The following is a 19,366-nucleotide window of genomic DNA, read 5'->3' as shown; positions in this document are numbered from 1 at the left end:
CACGAACTTATCGGTCAGCTGATCAATTGTGCCGTGGCTTTGGAATCGTTAGAAACGTACGTGCCTATCGGACGTTTAAAAAACTGTGTGCTTTTTCCCACTAACCTAATCGTATGTTACATAGTACATACAAGTGTTTAACTGAACAAAATCTTCTCGTAGAATCATCTTAAAGGATGAAATACTTTTTTTTTTTGTGAATTGATTTTTACCTAAAATGAAACTAGTCTGCATTCATTTCCAGATACAACAGCCACAGTTAGACATTTATTATACTCGAACATGTATTATAAGATTAAGTTAAATCGAAGTTTGCCTATCCGTAAGCATTGGTAATTAAGATTTGAGGTTTCTTACAGTCTTGATAATACGGTGATCATAAATCTCATTGACAGAATTAATTTTTGTTGAAAATGAATTTCGTCCAGGTAATTGCCGCATTCGAATTCGTGCGTTCCCCCGAAAAACCCGGAACAACGGGGTCACAGGCACTTCGGTACAATACGGGTGGACGTCGTACGGATTCCGTCAACGTCGGTTCGACGTGTCGCCGCACAGAAAAATAGAGAAAGAGGACAATTTCGTCAGCACTGACGCGCGCATCAATTCTTCCGTGCGCGCGCGTGAGTGTGTGTGTGTGTGTGTGTGTGTCGTGGCTCGACGCATCCACGACGGCGTTGACATTAATTAAATTCAATGACTGCGTTAATGCCAACGCGTTAACGGGTCGGCTGAAAAAGTTGCCTGACTGTTTTCCGATAGGGGATGTCGCGTCTGTTTAACGTCGATTCTACTTTCGATCGATCCCACGAACACGGGAGTCAACCTGTTTACTACGCGTACCGTCGACGAACCGAACAACGACAACGACAACGACAACGACGCGACGCGACGTTGAAATTCATTTTCTCTTCGGGACTTGTCACACCGCGATGACCCCGATCCCCATTTCGTCTCCTCTCTCCGCTTCTCTTTCGACCACTCCGCGTCTCGAGGACTCCTTTGTTTAATAATGATACTAATTACGCACTCTCCGGGGCACCCGGTCGCGGAAGCAAAGCCTTCGTCGCGGCTCTTGATAATTTCAGATTCCAGGGCAGAGGGGGCGTCGCCTCTCATTACCAGCTTTTTGTCAAGAAATGAAAATGGCCGTCGGTATCCGGTGCCTCGGCCAGCCCTCCGGCTAGCCTCTTTTCAATTAAGAAAATTGCCAGTACTCCCATGCATATTCATGGCCGCGTTCGCGAAGGAATAAGCATCGATGCGTCTCGGCCACGATTTCAGGGGCTACTCTCGTTCCTCATTTTCAAAACTTTCGTATCTCTCTCTTTGCATATTCTTGAAGCAGAACCCTTGTAGAATATGCGTGCCAAAGTACTTTATATTTTATTCTATCATAAAATAAAGTGTCTCAATTGCTAGATCGAAAACAATCAATTCCATTCGCGTGCCTAATCGGCGCCGTTATTCTCACCCTTCAGCTGGATTTTTATGCAAAATGAATATGTCTGCATCGACTTCTTTTCTTAATAATTGCGATCAAATGAAGACGCTAAAACTGCAGTTAAACTCTTTAAATTTATTTTCTAATTACGATCTACCAATTTCGATCGCAAACGTACAAAATCCGCAGTCCACTTACGATCAACGATCTAATTGTGGAAAAGCAGTATTTTTAGTATTTTGAAAAATCCCTGTCCACGAAGAGTGAACACTGTACATAAAAAGAAATGACATTCCCATTCGAGGAACGTTATGATCGTGACCCGAGATTTGTCTTCGGGAATGGGAGTACCCGTACATATCTACTTATTATATTTCCAGTATCGCGGCGCGCGATCGCGGTGGTTCTCTCAATGTTATAAATAAAGCGGGTTGAACAAATTTATTCAGCTGCTCGCGGCCGCGAGATAAATCGAGGCGCGCTCGTCGAATTAGCTGTAAATCGTGGGAGACGTTATCGCGACGACGGAGCGCGATACGCGCCGCCTACGCTTGCCCGCATCATTTTTTCGGATAATCTGAATATCGATCGGACGTATATCACCCGGCTTTCGCATAATTTTAGCCTCGCGCGATATGCCCGCACTGGGAAAACATCGTGACGGAGCCGTTACGTTGGTCAAGTCTCAAAAACGGGAATCGAATCGAATCGGAAATCTAATTCGCTCGAAATCTTCCGAACAAGGCACATTCATTCGCAAAGATAATATCAAGTATAGTGTACATCATGAATTGCCAACTATTTTATATATTGTTCCATTTTTGATCAAATTCTGGAGTTCATGCATTTATGACTGAAATAAGTGGGTTCAATTAACGACAGCATTGGGTAACATAAATCGGTTTATCTGTGCAGTTACGTGCAACGAGTTGCGACAATTATATTTTCAACCGAACGAATTTATGTCGACATCCAAAAAATTCTAAGGACACTAGTACATAGAATTCGGTCTATAAAAATTATTGAAAGACGAAGGGCCGTTCTAATTTACTCCAGTCTCTTCTAGACGAGGCAGACAATTTTTATTTCGCACAAAGTCGCACAGTCTGCCGATAAGTTATAACTGGAAGACACTTGTAGATGTTATGCAGAAAATTTGCAATTTAAAAAACTGATCTTTCCTCTTGGTTCTGTGCCATTCTTGAGAAAAGTCGGTCACGTTCTTGAATCGAACCGAGCGATTCGCGAACACTAGGCTCGCAAATTTTCAGGCACAATATTCAAAAGGGAAGATTTCCTGAAGGAAGCTGGGGATCCAAGGGGCGGACGAGCTCGGGATCTACTTAATTCGGATTATTTCGAGATCCCGAGTCTCGAGACGCATCTGATTACACGGGCGAAGCCGTAACGATACCTCCAGGCACTTTTCACTCGCGAGACTGCCCTCCATTTTCCGCCCGTTCGATGCCACTGCACCTGCCGTTGCGCAGAATACGCCTGTTTTTTCAACGATCCTTTGGGACACGAATTTAAATTTCGAATTCTAACGTCTCTGACAACAAATACCGCACAGTATTTACTAAATTTCGAGCATGCTTTTTTCCCCTGCGGATTCGCCGTTTACTTTGCCTCTTTTCAAACCGCGAGATCGTCTTTTGCTCAAATAATGTTACGGACCCTCTTTGCATATTTTTCTGCACCGGTTTCAGCTCTCGGTCGTGCTTTAAAGTATCATTTACCGCGCTACCGATGGATTTGTGTCGCTGGTTTTGCATAATTCAGCGCGGAAATCGCGCGGTGCCAAATATGCAGAGAGTTATAAAGTGGTTTCTCAGACAACACAATTTTCACGCATATCGAGACACTTAAACCGTGCTCTGTGAAATTGATCGTGGAAAGTTCATTTCTGTAAGTGGGCAGTAGAGCAACCTTTGAATGGAAAGATCCAATTTTGGAAAGGGTCGGAAGGACGATCGTGATCGAGCGTAATCCAGGTCCGAGGCTCGGTTTGGTATTTTAGGCATTGTGCGCACGCTCATCGGCTCGGCTTCTAATAAGCAAGCTTGCCCGTTATTGGGAATGCTTCCAAAGAGTCGAGGAGCAATAATTGCCCGTCTCCCTGAGGGGCGATACCGGCAACTCCCGCGGTTAATTACAAATCGCAACGCATATATTAGAGAGCCTGATCGCCGCGTTTCCTAATTACCGTAATTTGTAGCGCGCGACGGCGACGGGGTGCGCCGCGTATCTCGCAAGAGGGTTTTCGTAGGGTGTTATCGCGCGAGGGTGAGGGATCTGACGATAGCAAATTCGTTCTTCATTGTTCCCGGGGCTGCTACAACAAACCGGCGAAAAATAAATCGCCGAGGAACTGGATTGAAAAGTTGGACAGCGCGCGTTCCGATGGTTTATGGCGGCAATATCGTTCCGGCGGAACGTTGAGATCGATACGAGCAACGCCGCTGCAACTTCTTCAGGGCTTTATGAGCCAATAAACGCGGGGATTAAAACGTGTCCGTCTTCGGCATCCGCGAATTTTCACTTTTATCGTTCGCGAGAACGAGCGGCGCCGCGCGGCCCGCACTCGAATGCATATTTACGCGGCGTGGCGTTTTTATTGGAATCGTACGGTTCGTTCGAAGACCAGAGGAGAAAGCAGAGGAAAAGTTTAACAAGCGAACGGCTGCGCTGCTGGCTGGTAATTTCTAATGGCCCGAGGAAAACACGGGACGCAACAGCATTCGTGCGCGCCGCAAAAGTTTCGCCAAGCTCGTTTGTCTCCTGCTCGGTATCTTTAAAAGGAGTAGCCCGACATCGTAACCCGGGCTTTGTGCATGTGCGCCACGTCGCCGTCTTCAATTTTTCTCACGATTCGCATCGGAACTTTATCTTCCCTTTACGAGATAAAAATTGAAACTCGCCACGCGAATACGCGCCACGCCGATTCTGACTGACCTCTTAATGAACATGCGGCGGAACACTCGACTCGTGAACGCTGTACGTGTGAATACAGAGTGTCCCAAAAATGTTGTGCTCCCTTGAAACAGATGATTCTTACGAGCTAACGGAAGACTAGATTTTTGACGCTTTAAAATATGTTCTGATTAGCGAGCGGATCTTAACGACCTTTGCTCGTTCTTTCTTCGGAGCATAAAATTTTTATGCTCCCTTTAAGCCAGGCGTTCCAGCAAATTTAACAAGTTGATCAAAGCGAGTAACGCTTTTAAAGCTTCCCCTGCAACAACTATACGGGATAATTGTCCGATTAAAAAGTTCTATGGGATCCGAACTTCTTATTCAAGGGCGAAATTACAGAGTGTATTTTATATTTAGTACGCGAGAATGATATGAATCTTCCATTATCGAGAAAATAGGACAAAAATCGCTGAATTGATTCCGATGGTATAGTGAAAAATAAAATCCGCGAAGGACAATTTTAAGGTTTCGTTTTTAATATTCGGTCGGATACGCGAATTGTCCACTGCCCGTGAATATTGAATTTTAATTACTACCATACACTTGTGGCAACTATTGTAGTATATTTCCCTACCAGGGAAATTATTAATAGCGATGTAATGCCATCCGGGATTCCCTACGATTTGGGATCCTATAGAATCTAACAGAATTCAACGCGGATTCTATTTTATTCACAAGATAATAGAATAATTAATCTGTCGAGCCGATGTCTGTTCTATATTCTAGCTGCAGTGAATTGGACCATCGGTATCAATAGCTGCACAAACATCCGGATCCTACTAATCAAGAGAAAAATCGTTAGAATGCGAAAGGTTTCGTAAATATTTCCCTGAAGATGAACGATTCTATAGAAACCGATTTCCTAGACAGAGAGCTTCGCCAGATTCGCGTTAAAAATACAACGATACTTCATTGTAACCGGTGCGGGGTTATTGTGTTGGGTCGACGACGGAAAGCGATATAAATTCCCGAACATCCGCAGTGTATAAATCACGCGGCAGGCCGTTAATAAATTCACGGAGCCTAGCCAGCTCGGCACGGCTCGGCTCGGCTCGGCTCGCGACGGGACAGGCGCATCGGCTTGTCGGATGAGTTTCGATGAAAAAGTTCGCGGGAGACGACGGTATCAGCGTCGTTTTCAGCCGGTTGCCTGGCAATTATCACGCCGGTCTATCGATCCTTCGGGTCTTGTTCTCCGTCGCATCGGGAACGCGTGTCTGGCCTCGCGCCGCGCCGCGCCGCTCCGCGCCGCCACGGGGACACGCGTGCGGAGCTTATCGCGCGGCGGGAAACTGCGTTACGCGGCCGTTATCGATCCCGTGTAAACGGTTTCCGCCGGGAGAGAGTGAGTTTACGTGTTTATCCACGGGAGAATCGGGGAACCGGCCTGGACAAGATTAGAAAATGTCGCCTCCTACGGCGAGGAGCCGAAGGACGCCCATGGGCGCCGTTCGCCGGGACGATAGGCGTTAGCGACATTGCACGGCGAAACCGGTCCCGGATTAATCCAGAGGACGCGGAGGAACCGATCGATCCGGGTCCGAAATCGTCGAAACGCAGACAAAAGATCATAGCATGGTTATGAGTTTCATTACATTTCATTAATTTTGAACGAACTTGAAAATTTGTCTTTTTCGGACCACTGTAGGACGCGAAGGAGTCGATCGATCCTGTAAATCGAACCACTGTCACTGATAAATCGTTCGTTAGTGACCAGTGAATAGTTTACGATTCGTTAATAACAATTTTCATCTTCTCCAGGCCGCTTTTTCCTCCGTTCTCATTTCCCGAGTCGATCGCCCGGAGAGAGATCCCCCCCCCCCCCCCCGGAAATAAGAAGTAAAGCTCCTTTAAGTTTCTGATTACTTCCACCAACAGCCCGAAACCTGAAGGGCTTAAAAAGCTCCTTAAAATTTTCGAAAATGTAGGGTAAATTAATTCGTTAGTATGTCAAGTCAGGGGAAAAATAACGACGGTTTATAAATAATAAACACAGACGAATATAGTAGCGTGCATATTGTTTTGAGTTACGGTGTGATCGTTTCCATTATTAGTGGCGCCTCTCGAGGGCAAGCGATTGAAACGGAATAACTTTTTCAAAAATTGTACCGAACACAATTTAATTTCGCGAAATTAAAAGGTTAACCCAATTAACCAGACGACATGCAGAAGAGATGTTGGAAAAATTGCAACTGGTCGGAATTGTGGAGAGAATAGCACAGGTCACTTTTTGCATCTTTTTTATCCGGTCCTGTGCTGAAAATTTCATAAGCGTCGGTGTACGCATGTAAAGAACTTCACCCACGTTTCTAGCAATAATCCTTCTAGCTTCGCAAAAAGGTTGCTCTACCCTAAACAGTGGCCGAATATTAACCCTTTGCACTCGGCGCTAGTTTCAATCTAAAACTAAATTTGTCTTTCGTCTTACAATATTTTCATTTGATTCGTACGAAACTGATCCGATTTCTATATATAATATTTAAATGTTTCGTTATCTATTAAATTCAAATTTTGTAATGTGACAGATATTTTGTAATATTTTTTGTAATTTCTTTGAAATAATGCCACAACAATTTCTAGTGGTGCTTCAGAGTCACCACTCGAGTGCAAAGGGTTGATTCGAGTCACTGTAGGAGTGCTTTCCTCGAGATGAGCTGGAAACAAATGACTCGAGACAGCAGCATCGAGCGAAATTGTACATAGAGTCTAACGTTGACGATCCATCTGTTGCGAATATCCATCCCCGCGAAATATTGTTGAACGTGGGCACAGTTTCGCGAGGGTGGATCCGCTCGGCGTAAGCGAGCAGTGAATAATTTTCACGGGTGTTTGCAAATTCATAGGAGCCCTCTCCCCTCGAGCCGAGAATCCTCGCGCTCGCGTCTTAATACCAGCTTACCTCGCGTCGAAAGGATGACGAGCATTAATCGCTCCGAACGAATCCTATTTAACGGAGCTTTGAAATTCCAGACGTCTCCTCGTTAAACTCGCGAATATTCGTTGTCGCCGAGTTTGCGACCTTTTACCGACGACGCTGATTCGCTTAACGTTCGCCGTGAACAAAGCCTCGCAAAATTCTCACGAGCAACAATGGCTGCTCGATTTTCGCGACAAGATTAACACGCCGTGCCTTTTATGAAAGGTTGTTGTATGTGTTGGATGTGTAGCAGAGGGAAGGTAGTTCGCGTGCAATTAGCGAGGCCATTATTCAGCTGCTCGAGGCCTCCCGTCACTCGTTACGAATTTATTAAGTTAATATGAGACGATAATACAAAGAAGAATGAAGAATTATCAAGTTGCTTAACGCTTTTGTATTAGTTTCTATTTAACACTCTGCTATCGCTCTGTTCAATTAAGCGAGAATTTCCATGTTCCGCCGGTGCTCGTTCGAGAAATGATTGTCATACGATTCTGAGATTATAAATACACCGCGGCTCTTCATGCAAGGTCCGCGCAAGGTATAAGCTCTTTGAAAGCTCACCGGACGCAAACTTGAATAAAGCACGACACAGTTCCCTTTCGTTTGTAATTACCCGGGGCGGAAGAAAATCAAATTCAACGTTTGTTCCTCTGGAAAGTTTCGCCGGGTCTAATTATAGACTTCCTTACCGGTAAACCGCGTCTACAAACCGCAAGAGCTCCTCGAAAAAAGATTCGACAATGTTCGGGGCTCGATGATACTTGGAGCACTTGTGAAAGTCCTCGAAAAACGGAGCCTCCCTCAGATTCTACTCGAAAGTTTTTTCTGGCGGACTCGAAAACCGCGGCTGAAAATGTGCGGATTCTCCGTGTGCCGGCTTAAAGTTTTTTAATTCGCCAATTGAAAGAAACGATGCGCAAACTTCCGGCAGTGAGGGGCACCGCGGAATCAACCGGTTCGTACGGCCGCATAAACGAACGGATCGATATGACATTCGACGCTTGTGGTTCGTCGAGGTTTATCAGAAACGCGGGGGGCCTGGCTGCAGGTCGATCAATTCGGTTCGCCGTGCAAACTGTGTTCGAACGTTTCCGGAAGTCGCGCCGGCAGTTTGCTCGAGCCGTCTGGAACGCGGGGGCCGAGGACAAAACATTCCAATAAGCGGGAGGAACAATTAAACCGGAGCGTGAACAAGCTCCCGGAAACTCGCGCGGAATATTTCTCCGGTGCATCGGAACGGTCAGGCTGCAGTCCGGTGCCAATGCGCGAGGATAAAGGAAGAGAGAAAGATAAAGTGAGAGAGAGAGAGAAACGTTGTGTAGTATAACGCAGACGGTGTATCATCCCTCTCCCCCTTTTCATAAACTTTTTCCACGCTCGCAAGAGATCTATAACCGAGCACAGACGACGTAATAGATGTCCAGGAGAGTTTAACACGCGAGCCGGCCATCTCGGCCCTTCGGCTCCGAGCACGCAGAAATTGGAAGAAACCGACGCGTCGCGTCGCGTCGGTTTAACGAGAAATACGTTACGTCGGCGGAACGACGCGTTTCACTGCCTCGTCACTCTCCAATTTCCCTTTTATGTTCCACGTGACAGACTGCTGTAGCTCGTGAATCTTGCTTTTTTATAGGAACGCGGCCGTACAAATGATGAAAGGACGGCATCAATTTCGACGTCGTTTCAGTCTACAGCCCTCGTCCTTGAAGGAGGGCCAGGAAGACGGGCCGACGAAGCATGTCAGGTGAGAGACGTCTCCACATTGCGGATCTCTCCGCATTTGTGGGGTTTAATATTGGAAGTACATGGCAGACGCGTCAAAATGGATAGATCTCTCGGTTTACGATTGAACCGTTCACAGGACGAATCGATAAACCGTCTTTCCAGGTTTTGACATTTCAATGTCAAAGCACCTCGTCCGTGCTTAACGTTTTACATTCGGAATGAGTTTTCATTCAAATAATCTGTATTTGATTCAAATAATCTGTAAGTAAAATCTAGCCTCTTCGATCGCTCGGTATTTCCAGTATTGAAATTTTTATTGGATCTCGTTTCTTTAATATTTTTTGAATGTTATAGAAATAAAATTCTATTTAAATCGGTTCGAGAGATAATAATGCGGATCTGCAGAATGATCTATATTCTGTTTCAGAAGAATCCTTTCCTGTGTAAAATTTTTATCTCATCCGTACATTAGTAGAAATATTTACTCTGATTCAATGTGTTAGCTTTTATGCACCACTTAATGCTAATTTTTTTTTCCTGGATTTATGCGACGTGGTGAACCGAAGGTTTTCCCTCGTTAAATTTCATACGATTCTCCATAGTCCATGAAATACGATAGTCGGTAGAATATGGCAGAACTTCATTACATTTTTAATTTACTGAAAAGACTAGCGAAGGGAGGAAATTTTCATTTAACTTCAATCTCCTTAACGCTCCGTATTCACGAAAGATCTTCGAGCGATATTCCACTCATTTTACAGATTGAGTTTTCCTCGTGACTTCGTACTTCAAAAGAACGTGTCAATCTACACTATAACATAATTAGAAAAAATTACTGTATTGCTGAGTGGTATTGATTAAAAAATTAAATTTATTTACATTACGTGTTAATAGCAATGCACGATTGGTCTTTTACTAAATAACGCGAAATTAGTAGATGACGTTACTGGGGTGACCTGGTACAGTGAATTCCCGGTATAAGTCACTGGCGCGGTTCTGGCGACTGACATTTAGACGAAATCTGTGGTTCTCGCCGAACGTTGCATTTGAAATACACAGTGCACGCTGGAAATGTAAAACTCGCTATCCGTGGTGGTGTGGGTAGTCCCACTGACCTTAAAACGCGAGGCTCGCAGTGACTTATATCGAAAATTCACTGTAGTTCACAATTGAAATTGCTGTCGAAATTAAAAAGTCTTTAGCCATAGACCCGTAAAACTTTTTAAGTAAACGTTGTTGGCTAAAAAACCCACAAATATTTCCAGTAGTGCAACCCCATATTAATCATCACCCTAATCGCCGACGCAATTCAAGGTAGGAACGCGCACGACTATCGCGCCACGTGTAGTGTTTTGCGTTTCGAATATCGGAGGGTCGGGGGTCGGGGTCAGGTGGGAGGCGAGGAAGTTGTGTAACGGAATGGAAACATAGAAACGCGACCGAAACGAGCCAGAGGCAACGTCTAGCGCGGCGCTTGAAACACATTCAGCCTTCAACCACTCACCCCGCGGGTCCCGGCTAGGCTCTCTGCCTCCTTTCGTCGGGCCTCTTCATCTCTGGCCTCTCTTGACTCGCTCTTGGTGGGCGGGCCGGCTTTAATTTTGCGGCGAGACTTCGCAAAAAGGGAAGCTCGGCTCTCCTTCCTTTGTGCGGACGGTAATAACCGCGGCCCGACTCCTTCCTGTAATAAGCGTGGATGATTACGAAGACGAAGATACTTAGGGGTAGAGGCAGTTGTTATCTAGTGCATGCAACGAGCACAGCCATCGTCACCGCCGCCGCCGCGATACGAGACAGTACAGAGACCGCGGTGTAACGGTCTCGCGAATCCAGGACAGACACAAAACGCGTGCTCAATAGCGGCATTGACGCCTGTGAAAGAGATCTTTAACGTTCATTAGTGCCATTCTCTCAACCTGGGGAAGGGGTGAGGGGGCCGTTGTCCCCTTAAACGCGTGATGCTTCTTTTGCCTCTGTCCCTCTTCCAGCCTGAACCTCAGCCCTCGTTAGGCTCCTCCCGGCCCAAGCCGAGGACATCAAGACATTTTATTTCCTCCGGTGGGCTCTAATTTCGGTTTACCGCGCTACGCGACGGTTTGATCGTCTGCGGCGCGACCGTCATCAACCCGATGAGAAAGCCCGGCTCCGCGATCCCGAAATAAACTCGGACCGGATCGATGATCGTTTCAGGAACGAGAGGCTGTCGGAATCGGACAGCGGCGGCGGTAAACCGGCCGACAGCAACATAAGGCACAAGATCGTGGTGATGGGCGCCGCCAAGGTCGGCAAGTCCGCCATCATCAATCAGTTCCTTTACAACACGTTCACGCCGAAGTACAAGCGGACCGTCGAGGAGATGCACCACGGCGACTTCAACGTCTCCGGGGTGCACCTGACCCTCGACATCCTCGACACATCCGGCTCGTACGAGTTCCCGGCGATGAGGGACCTCTCGATCAAGTCCGCCGATGCGTTCATCCTCGTCTACGACGTCAACGACGCGAACACCTTCAGCGAGGTCGAGGCACTCAAAGCGCAGATCTACACCGCGAAGGGCGCCGTGCCCATCGTCGTCGTCGGCAACAAGGTTGACCTGGCCGACAGGGAACAGGCGGTGAGTTGCTCTTCTTCTTAAACTTCTTAACTTTCAGTTTGCTGCGATGTCGTGGTTGATCGTAGTTTGAAACCGTTCGTTGAAGGAGACAAGTGCTGATACGTTTCCTGAAGACGTGCTGATCGATGCTTTAGTCGAATCTCCTAAATATTTACCTTGTTAATTTCCTTTTTAATCATTGTAATCGTAGAATCAATCGTAGTGCAACGGGGTTGATAAGAATTCAGTGTAGCAAGGTTTTCATTCATCAACGGACAGTTATAATGGAAAACCGTTGATTTGCACAAGTGTCTCTAGCAATTTCGCTGCAACACAGTCCCCTAGATCAATTGCTAACCAATGACTGAATTCCATCTGCAGGTGGATACAGAGAGCACGCGGAAGCTGGTGACGGTGACGTGGGAGAACGGGTTCGTGGAGGTGTCCGCGAAAGAGAACACGAACATCTCGCAGGTGTTCAAGGAGCTGCTGATCCAGGCTAAGCTGAAGTACAACCTGAGCCCGGCTCTTCGTCGTCGTCGGCGTCAATCGTTGCCTCCCCCGCAGCATTTGAATTCCCGCAGCAGCAGCGCTCACGTGCCATCGCCGGCGCAGCTGCAGCACCTGCAGCAGATCCGCGAGCGGTCCGAGTCCAAGAGGAATTCCTGCATTCTCTCGTAAGGGTCTGGCTCGATCCGCGTCTCGGCCGAGAGAACGTACAGCCGTTTCCACGCTGGGGGATGAGGGCAGCTATGCTCGGCGCCCGAACCGAACACGACCAGTGATTCCCATTCGCTCGGATCGATCGATCGAATCTCTCCCGAGTTCGCGATCGATTCTCTCGGACGCCTTGTTGAGCCGCGCCGCGCCGCCTCGAAGGAATTCGAGGGACGACGTGCCCGTGGGCCGGAAAGATAGAACTCGAGAGCTTCTCCGTGAATGAACGTCGCTAATCTCTTTTTCCGGAACCCGGCGCCCACGGTCCTCCGGTTCCAATTTTCTCGGCGACCCCGAAGAACAACTCGACTCGAAGAGACGACCAGGAGAAACTGGTCTTCTCTGCGTAGCGAGGCATCGCGCGGGATCGGGGGTCAACCTCTCCGAGAGATAGATGTTCACTGTTCGATTAATTCGGTGTACTTAGCGCAGGTCTACCTGCTCGGTGTACTCACTATTTTCTCTTCGATTTCCCGTAGACTGCGGATCTTCATGCAAACACCAATCTCACGAACCAATTTTCGAAACGATACCTTTCTTCGGCTAGTCTGTACAACCTACGTCACAGTTTATCGTACGTGTTGCTAACAATGAACGCACAAAATCCGCAGTCTGATTATTTAAGCGTCGCCGGAGGTTTCTCCCCTCGCCTGTAACTGCGGATGTTTGTGAAGATTTATGGAAATTGGAAATCGTTCGCGTCGGCGAACAATCGACCAAATTGCCTCGGGAGCGAACGTTGAACAATTATTCCGAATTACGAGACCGTGTCCAATCTTTTTCGGGCGCGTCGGGGCGTCCTGTACAATGTCCTACTTCAGGGTTTTCTCTCCCACTGCCCAACTCGCTATCTTATTACCCGTTACAAGCAACACGCGCTACGTCTACCAAACAGGATTTATAAAGCATCGTTGGCCAGTCGATTGAATTCCCACGCTCCTGTCCTGCGTAATTTATTTAAGAGCATATATGAAGATTCACGCTCCAGTGTTTACCTTCGCGAATGCGCGCCGTGCAATTAACGCTGGGAGTGCCGACTTATTATCAAAATTACAGAGACACTCGTGTAATAAAATTTCAAACGAATAAATTTACCTTTATGATTTCGATAAATGAAGTAAACGAAAAATTAATCATTCTTGTCCATCCGGTGCTTCCAGCGTTAACGATCGTTACCGATGAGCATAATCTGCGGCTATACTCTCTCTCTCTCTCTCTCTCTTTCTATATATTTCAATCTCTCTCTTCTTCGCGTGGAATATCGAATTATTTGTCAATTACGATAATAAGTAAACATTCTTGTACACGATTGCCTTGCCCGAGCCTGAGTTACTTGTAAGTACAATAACGTTCAGGCGGAACGCCTGTAATGCCAGGTACAAGCTCTGTTCGATCGCGGATTAGCTTTTTAAATATTCTAAGTAGTGCAAACCGGTACGCGCTGCACGCTGAAAACACCAACACACTATCGTTTATTGCCAGCAACGTAAATCCACGGACGAGAATATTCGGTGAACCATGCGCAACGATCGTTGATTTTAAGATTAGACCGCGAGCATTTATTATTGTATGTACTTTCCGTTTGTCGGACAGCGTTGTAATTATATCGTTTTGGGAAAAATGAAACGGTGTGTCGTCTTTGTATTACGATATACATAAAAGAAATATATATATATATATAAATATAAATATATATACTTCGTTATAAATATAGATATATAACTTCGTTAGCATAAATGTAGAGTCTATGTAAATAACAGAATATTGTGATGTGGATATCTCGTCAAATCGAAGCCCACATTGGGCCATAATTTTACATAAACGGACAAGGTTAAACGGCCGCGGGCGGTGCTGCCCGCGATCTCTGGGGTTTAATGAACCATTGAAATGTTGCGCATCACGATAACAGGATGATAAATCAATTTGAATGTAAACCGCGCTCGAGTCGAAGCTTTCCGGCGCTGCTCGGAGGACTCTATATGTAAGCGTACCTTTTGCTGATACATACACCTATTCACCTGGACTTTTGCGATCCCGTTACCTTCGTGTTACTTTAGATTTAATGTTGTCTAGATCGAGGAACGACACGAACGGGCGAAACACCCGACCGTTTTCCACCGGTGGAAACGATCGTCGGGTCTGGTGCTCGCGACGCGACTGTGACTAAATTCCTTAGCGTAGCTCCGGACGAAGTAATCTGGCGACAGAACACTAGTAGCGTGTAAGCTCTTAACTTTGTATCATTGCGTTATCAGAAATTAAATAAAAGATGGATGTCATATTCAACTTCCACGGACACCGACTGCTTTTGTTTCTCGGCCAACTGAATCCCCATCGAATAAAAATATAAAAATTTCTGATATCTCCATTCTCCTTTTCCCGAAATTCTGCAGAAATAATAGTGATCACCTCGCATATTCGCTCCATTTTTCTATCAACTATTTCATTTGTTTGCCTAAAATCCTTCGCTGTAGAAGGACAGGAGAAGTTTGAGAGCTCGTTAGAGTCTGCATCAGGGTTGTTGCTAGTGGTTAAATCAAGTTTCCAAAATTATCCAAATTTGCCTGAAGGTAACTGAGTTGCTCGAGTTGCTGAAGACTATCCGATGGCAGCTGAGTTGCCAAAATCTGCCCCAGGATACCCGAATTGCCTGACTTAACCAAATCTACCCCAAACTAGTAAATTTTAGAACTTCCGAGGGCTTAAATTAATCGTCGACAATGGCACTTTGTGACAGGAACTATTACCTTTTTAAAAAATCACGAAATCATGTCAAAAACTGAGGGCACGAAAGAAACTGTTGATTTTTAGGCATGTGGGTAAATCGAATCAAGGGCACAGACCTTATTTGGTGGTTGGTCTACTGTGATACTACATCGGTGACGCCACTGACTGGTTCGATTAGTTTATCAATGATTGCTCATTTTGTAAATTCTACCACAGACGAGTTACAGGAGTACCAATCGCCCAATCAGAGAAGATATGAGAGTGCTCATGGTCAGGGCACAAAGTCTGTACCCGGGGTTTCAGTGTTTCCGGTATAGTGCTACGCCGTAGTCTAATTTTTAGCCTGAATCATACCCTACATCATCTTTAGCCTGGATCAGAACCTGCATCTTCTTTAGCCTGGACACAGACTTAAGTTCGATTTGGGTTCTTTAGTTGGATCGCCGACGAGGTACTGTACTTCGTCGGTGGTTGGATCTATTTCAACATTTATTGTTCGTCAGAGTAGAGGGCGTAAGTAATCGAGTTGTTGTTAACGATGTCGGTATTTCAGATCGTGAGACACGAAATCCCATATGGTGATTGGTCTACTCCTATACCTCGTCTGTGACGGTATCTCGTCTGTGCAGAAGGCCTCCAAGGAAATCTCGTCGGTGAGAAGGTGAATCATCACGGAACCATATCGATTATCAAATGTTACATTGTCCGATGAACGTATTCGAATTAAACAGATATTTTTTTTTTAGTGTTGCTTTTTAAGATTTAAAATATTGAAAGTAAAAATAATATCAAGGACCAAAAATTCGTAGAAATATTTTACGTAAGAAATTATTAAAGCATAATTTTAGGACAATTTCTAGCACAATCTCTACTTCAAATTTCATGTGAGATACCTTAATTTGTAATTTAAAAATATTTCATGAACAAGCATTATTTCCTTACACTTTTATTGTAGATAATTGTTCCAAGAATCGATCTGTGGAAACCTTTCCAAAATCTTTTTTGCTGGTCATTCGGTAAACCACTTCCTCGAAATTATTCAGGAAAAATTAATAATAATCTATCATTGATTCACTTTCGAGCAAATTCGAAGCTCGCAGTGAAACTTCTCGATTATTTAATTCAAGCGACAATAGTTTCCAACATATTGTTCAATCGTGATTCTACGTTTTTTTTTATAAATCCATTATATTAATCCTTTGTTGATAGTATTGTATATATTTGTGGTATGTTTCTAAACGAATTCTATTTTATATATCTCGTATTTATATTTTGAAGGCTAACTCGTGGGCAACACCAACTTTCAATTACGTTATATTTCATGTAAAACAATTTAGCTGTACGTTCTAATCCTGGTTAAAAAAATAATGTGCGTTCGGTTTTATGCTAAAAGACGGCCCGGTTCTGTTCCAGGAAAGACGGCCCGGTTCTGCGCCATGCTAAAACGGCGATGTCACGAAAGTGGAAACGCTAAAACTCCGGGAGTGAGCACTCTTCTATCCTCTCTGCTACTGCTATAGCTGGTACATGGCACCACTCTTACTGGATGGCTTCACATTGGCTTGTTGAATTTACCAATGACTGCCCGTTTCGAAGGTTCTATACCTGCCCGACAGGGAAATGGTGCACGTTTCGAATAATCAATGAAACCTAACCTTAGCAGTGAAGATGTGCCGGTCGAATTTTCGTATTAAGCTAGATTTGTGTAAATTTTACAATGATGTTCGTCGGTTTTGCTGGATTTTCGTCGATGGCACGAGGATGCAGCGTGTCGCCCACGCTATGGACCACATTACAAAACTGTTTAGCATCAAAGAAACGTTTCATTTGTTGCTAAATGAGGCTGAATACCTACCACCTAACGAGGATATTCGTGTTCTCAAGGAGAATGAGACGATACTGTAAGGGTCCTTGCTTATTATATTTATGAATTGTAGTTAAATGGCAATTTAATATTAAAATGGTAATTTTTAATTAAACTTAAGACAATTACTGTTGTATATTTTATCTGTCGAAACTACTACCGAGTTACTAGCATGTAAATAACAATTTTGTGTAAATACAAGTGACCAAAAATTGTATTAATTCATTATAGAGTTTGCCCAGGAACTGGGATCCAAAGCGAAACAAACCTACCTACAAGAGTAACCGATAGAACACCAGTGCCAGAAGTTCAGAGTAGCTTTACAAAGACAGAGATAGTTAATAATTTGGTTGTACACAAAGAGTCACAGACTAATTCTTACCTAGTCCAATCAGAGCCAATTGTTGAAAAGAATGAATTAGTCGAAGCCTTAGATAGGTCCCAAAATGGTAAAGCAACATCTTTTATTTTATCAATTTGCTTCTACCTTGTTAGTGCTACATGTAAAAATATTGTTTCAGATGCTTTAGAAACTAGTACATTGTGCGAAAGGACAGAAGATGAAACGAACAGTACAAGTGACTCAAAAGTAGATGGAACGACTTTCACAGATTTTAATATAGACAACACTTTATGTACGAAAAGAAAACGAAAACGAACTCGAAAGAAGAAGACACAGGAGGTTAAACCATCTGTTAAAAATGAGGTTGTTGCTGTGAAGCCCAAGATAATAAATACTTATGTGATTTCTACCAGCAAGCATATAAGGTTTGATAATTTAGACTCTCCGGAAACAGTAGCAAAGCCAAATACTTCGAACAAAAAGGTGAATGGATCTTACATTGACGAAGTAGCACCTTCTCATGAGCTCGCTAACCTATTATCGCTGGGTCACAATTCTACACCGGTTACATTTACAAGCTCACAGGTAAAGGAAGAGATTAAACTTGAAAGTATGTCTGACGAAGAGACTCGACTTAATGCTTCCTTTGAGACTAAAAGCAAGAGCAACAGTTTGCTCAAAATGTTGCAAGAGGGGAAGAAATTAACGAGCAAAGATCTCGAAGCTTGTCCATCTCTGTTAACAAAACCTGAACTGAAATGTGTTATAGCCTTCAAGGTAAGTATTTCAAGTAGCCTACACGGTTGGCACTGTATATTTATACAAACTGAATTTTCAGATGCTCAAAATTGGCTCGGACTATACACCACAAGTTTCAGAGTTCATTGTGGCAGAAGTAATATCTTATTGTCCAAAAAGTTTATTGTACACATTGAAAGTATTACGTAAGTAAATTTGGAGTCATTGTGTGCAGCAATAAATGTCGGACAATCAACCAAAGAATTGATTCTTTACAGAAGGCTTATCCGAGGTTCAAGTACCAGTCGGCAAGTTTACACTGATCGAAGAGGATGAAGAACGCACGCTGAATGATGCTATAACAATAAATATTGCCCAACTAATAGAACCGCGCATTGTTTCCGCAATAGAACCAGACACAGTACCAACCCCCACCAAAAAATGAATCATTTGAATAAATTACGTTAATAAGTGACGTATTTTAAGTTCCTTGATATTTTTTTACATTTTATGTTAATAAACAAGTGTTTGTTATGTGTGTATAATCCCATCAACAAATAAAATGCATCGTTATTTTATAATGGTTGGAACTGGATGTAAGCAACTACTGATGTACATGAACGAAAAATATCGATAAATACGATTCAATCATGTCAAATGCTAGAACAGTAATAGTGTTTTATCGGAACCCAAAGTACATACATTAAAATGCAATAAATTACAAGTACATTACCATTTTTCTGCATCTTCACGAATCGTCCTGCTCCGTTTGAAAAGCGGTTGGAGACTGCGCAATGAACAAAAGCTGAATGCGCAGAGTTTGACGGCGACACTCTCATTGGCTGAGACGAATTCGTCTCGACCAATCAGACACGAGTATTATAATCTGTTCACGTACACCGCGCGCGAAAGATTCGGCGCCAATTACGAATGTACAATAATATCTGTTACACTTAAACAGCTCTCTCAAGCAAAATATTTTAAATACAATAATTTTATTTGATTAAAATGAGCATTTTGGTTATTCGTATGAGCGTCGAGACGATGGATAACCGAATGATTCTAATTTTTCTCATAAAATAAAGTGGAATTATATAGCTACGACATCTCGCCACGTGGCGAGCTCCATATTTTACTATAATTGAGATGAATAACGTTAACGATCTCTCCTACTCAGTTGAATAGAAAAGTCTATCGTGGACGTGGCTCACAGACGTTGATGAGAACGAAAGGAGCCAGGAGGAAGGTTGTAAAAGGGAAAAGGTGGCTTTGTCTGGCGAGCCCGAGCTCCAGAAACATCTGAAAATGAAACTGTCCGA

At 44.2% G+C, this 19,366-nt stretch overlaps 2 protein-coding genes and 1 long non-coding RNA gene across 4 annotated transcripts in view; 2 read left to right on the top strand and 1 right to left on the bottom strand.

Moving 5' to 3' along the window:
* LOC143359522 (uncharacterized) overlaps positions 1-11,238 on the bottom strand; it is a 54,164-nt gene extending 42,926 nt beyond the window's left edge. The window contains exon 1 of the long non-coding RNA XR_013083127.1: positions 10,570-11,238. This is a non-coding gene — a long non-coding RNA (uncharacterized LOC143359522). The remainder of the gene's footprint in view (positions 1-10,569) is intronic.
* LOC143359521 (ras-related protein Rap-1) overlaps positions 1-14,671 on the top strand; it is a 50,080-nt gene extending 35,409 nt beyond the window's left edge. The window contains exons 2-4 of the mRNA XM_076797495.1: positions 8,974-9,084; positions 11,256-11,679; positions 12,040-14,671. Of these exons, the coding sequence (XP_076653610.1) occupies positions 8,990-9,084; positions 11,256-11,679; positions 12,040-12,339 (819 nt within the window). The 5' untranslated portion in view covers positions 8,974-8,989 and the 3' untranslated portion in view covers positions 12,340-14,671. The remainder of the gene's footprint in view (positions 1-8,973; positions 9,085-11,255; positions 11,680-12,039) is intronic.
* Positions 14,672-16,588: 1,917 nt separating this feature from the next.
* On the top strand, positions 16,589-18,774 carry LOC143360027 (uncharacterized). Of its 2 annotated transcripts, none has more exons than XM_076798545.1 (5): positions 16,589-17,003; positions 17,198-17,415; positions 17,488-18,086; positions 18,148-18,253; positions 18,329-18,774. In XM_076798545.1, the coding sequence occupies exons 1-5, from the start codon at positions 16,771-16,773 to the stop codon at positions 18,490-18,492; spliced, it is 1,320 nt and encodes a 439-aa protein (XP_076654660.1). In that variant the 5' UTR covers positions 16,589-16,770; the 3' UTR covers positions 18,493-18,774. The 2 variants fall into 2 exon arrangements, with proteins under 2 accessions (XP_076654660.1, XP_076654659.1); XM_076798544.1 differs by having other exon boundaries at positions 16,591-17,003; positions 18,326-18,774.
* The last annotated feature ends 592 nt before the right edge of the window (positions 18,775-19,366 follow it).

This window comes from Halictus rubicundus, chromosome 12, assembly GCF_050948215.1.
Source record: "Halictus rubicundus isolate RS-2024b chromosome 12, iyHalRubi1_principal, whole genome shotgun sequence".
Taxonomy (NCBI): domain Eukaryota; kingdom Metazoa; phylum Arthropoda; class Insecta; order Hymenoptera; family Halictidae; genus Halictus; species Halictus rubicundus.
The sequence above is the reverse complement of the archived record's forward strand: the minus strand, read 5'-3'. Positions and strand labels throughout refer to the sequence as shown.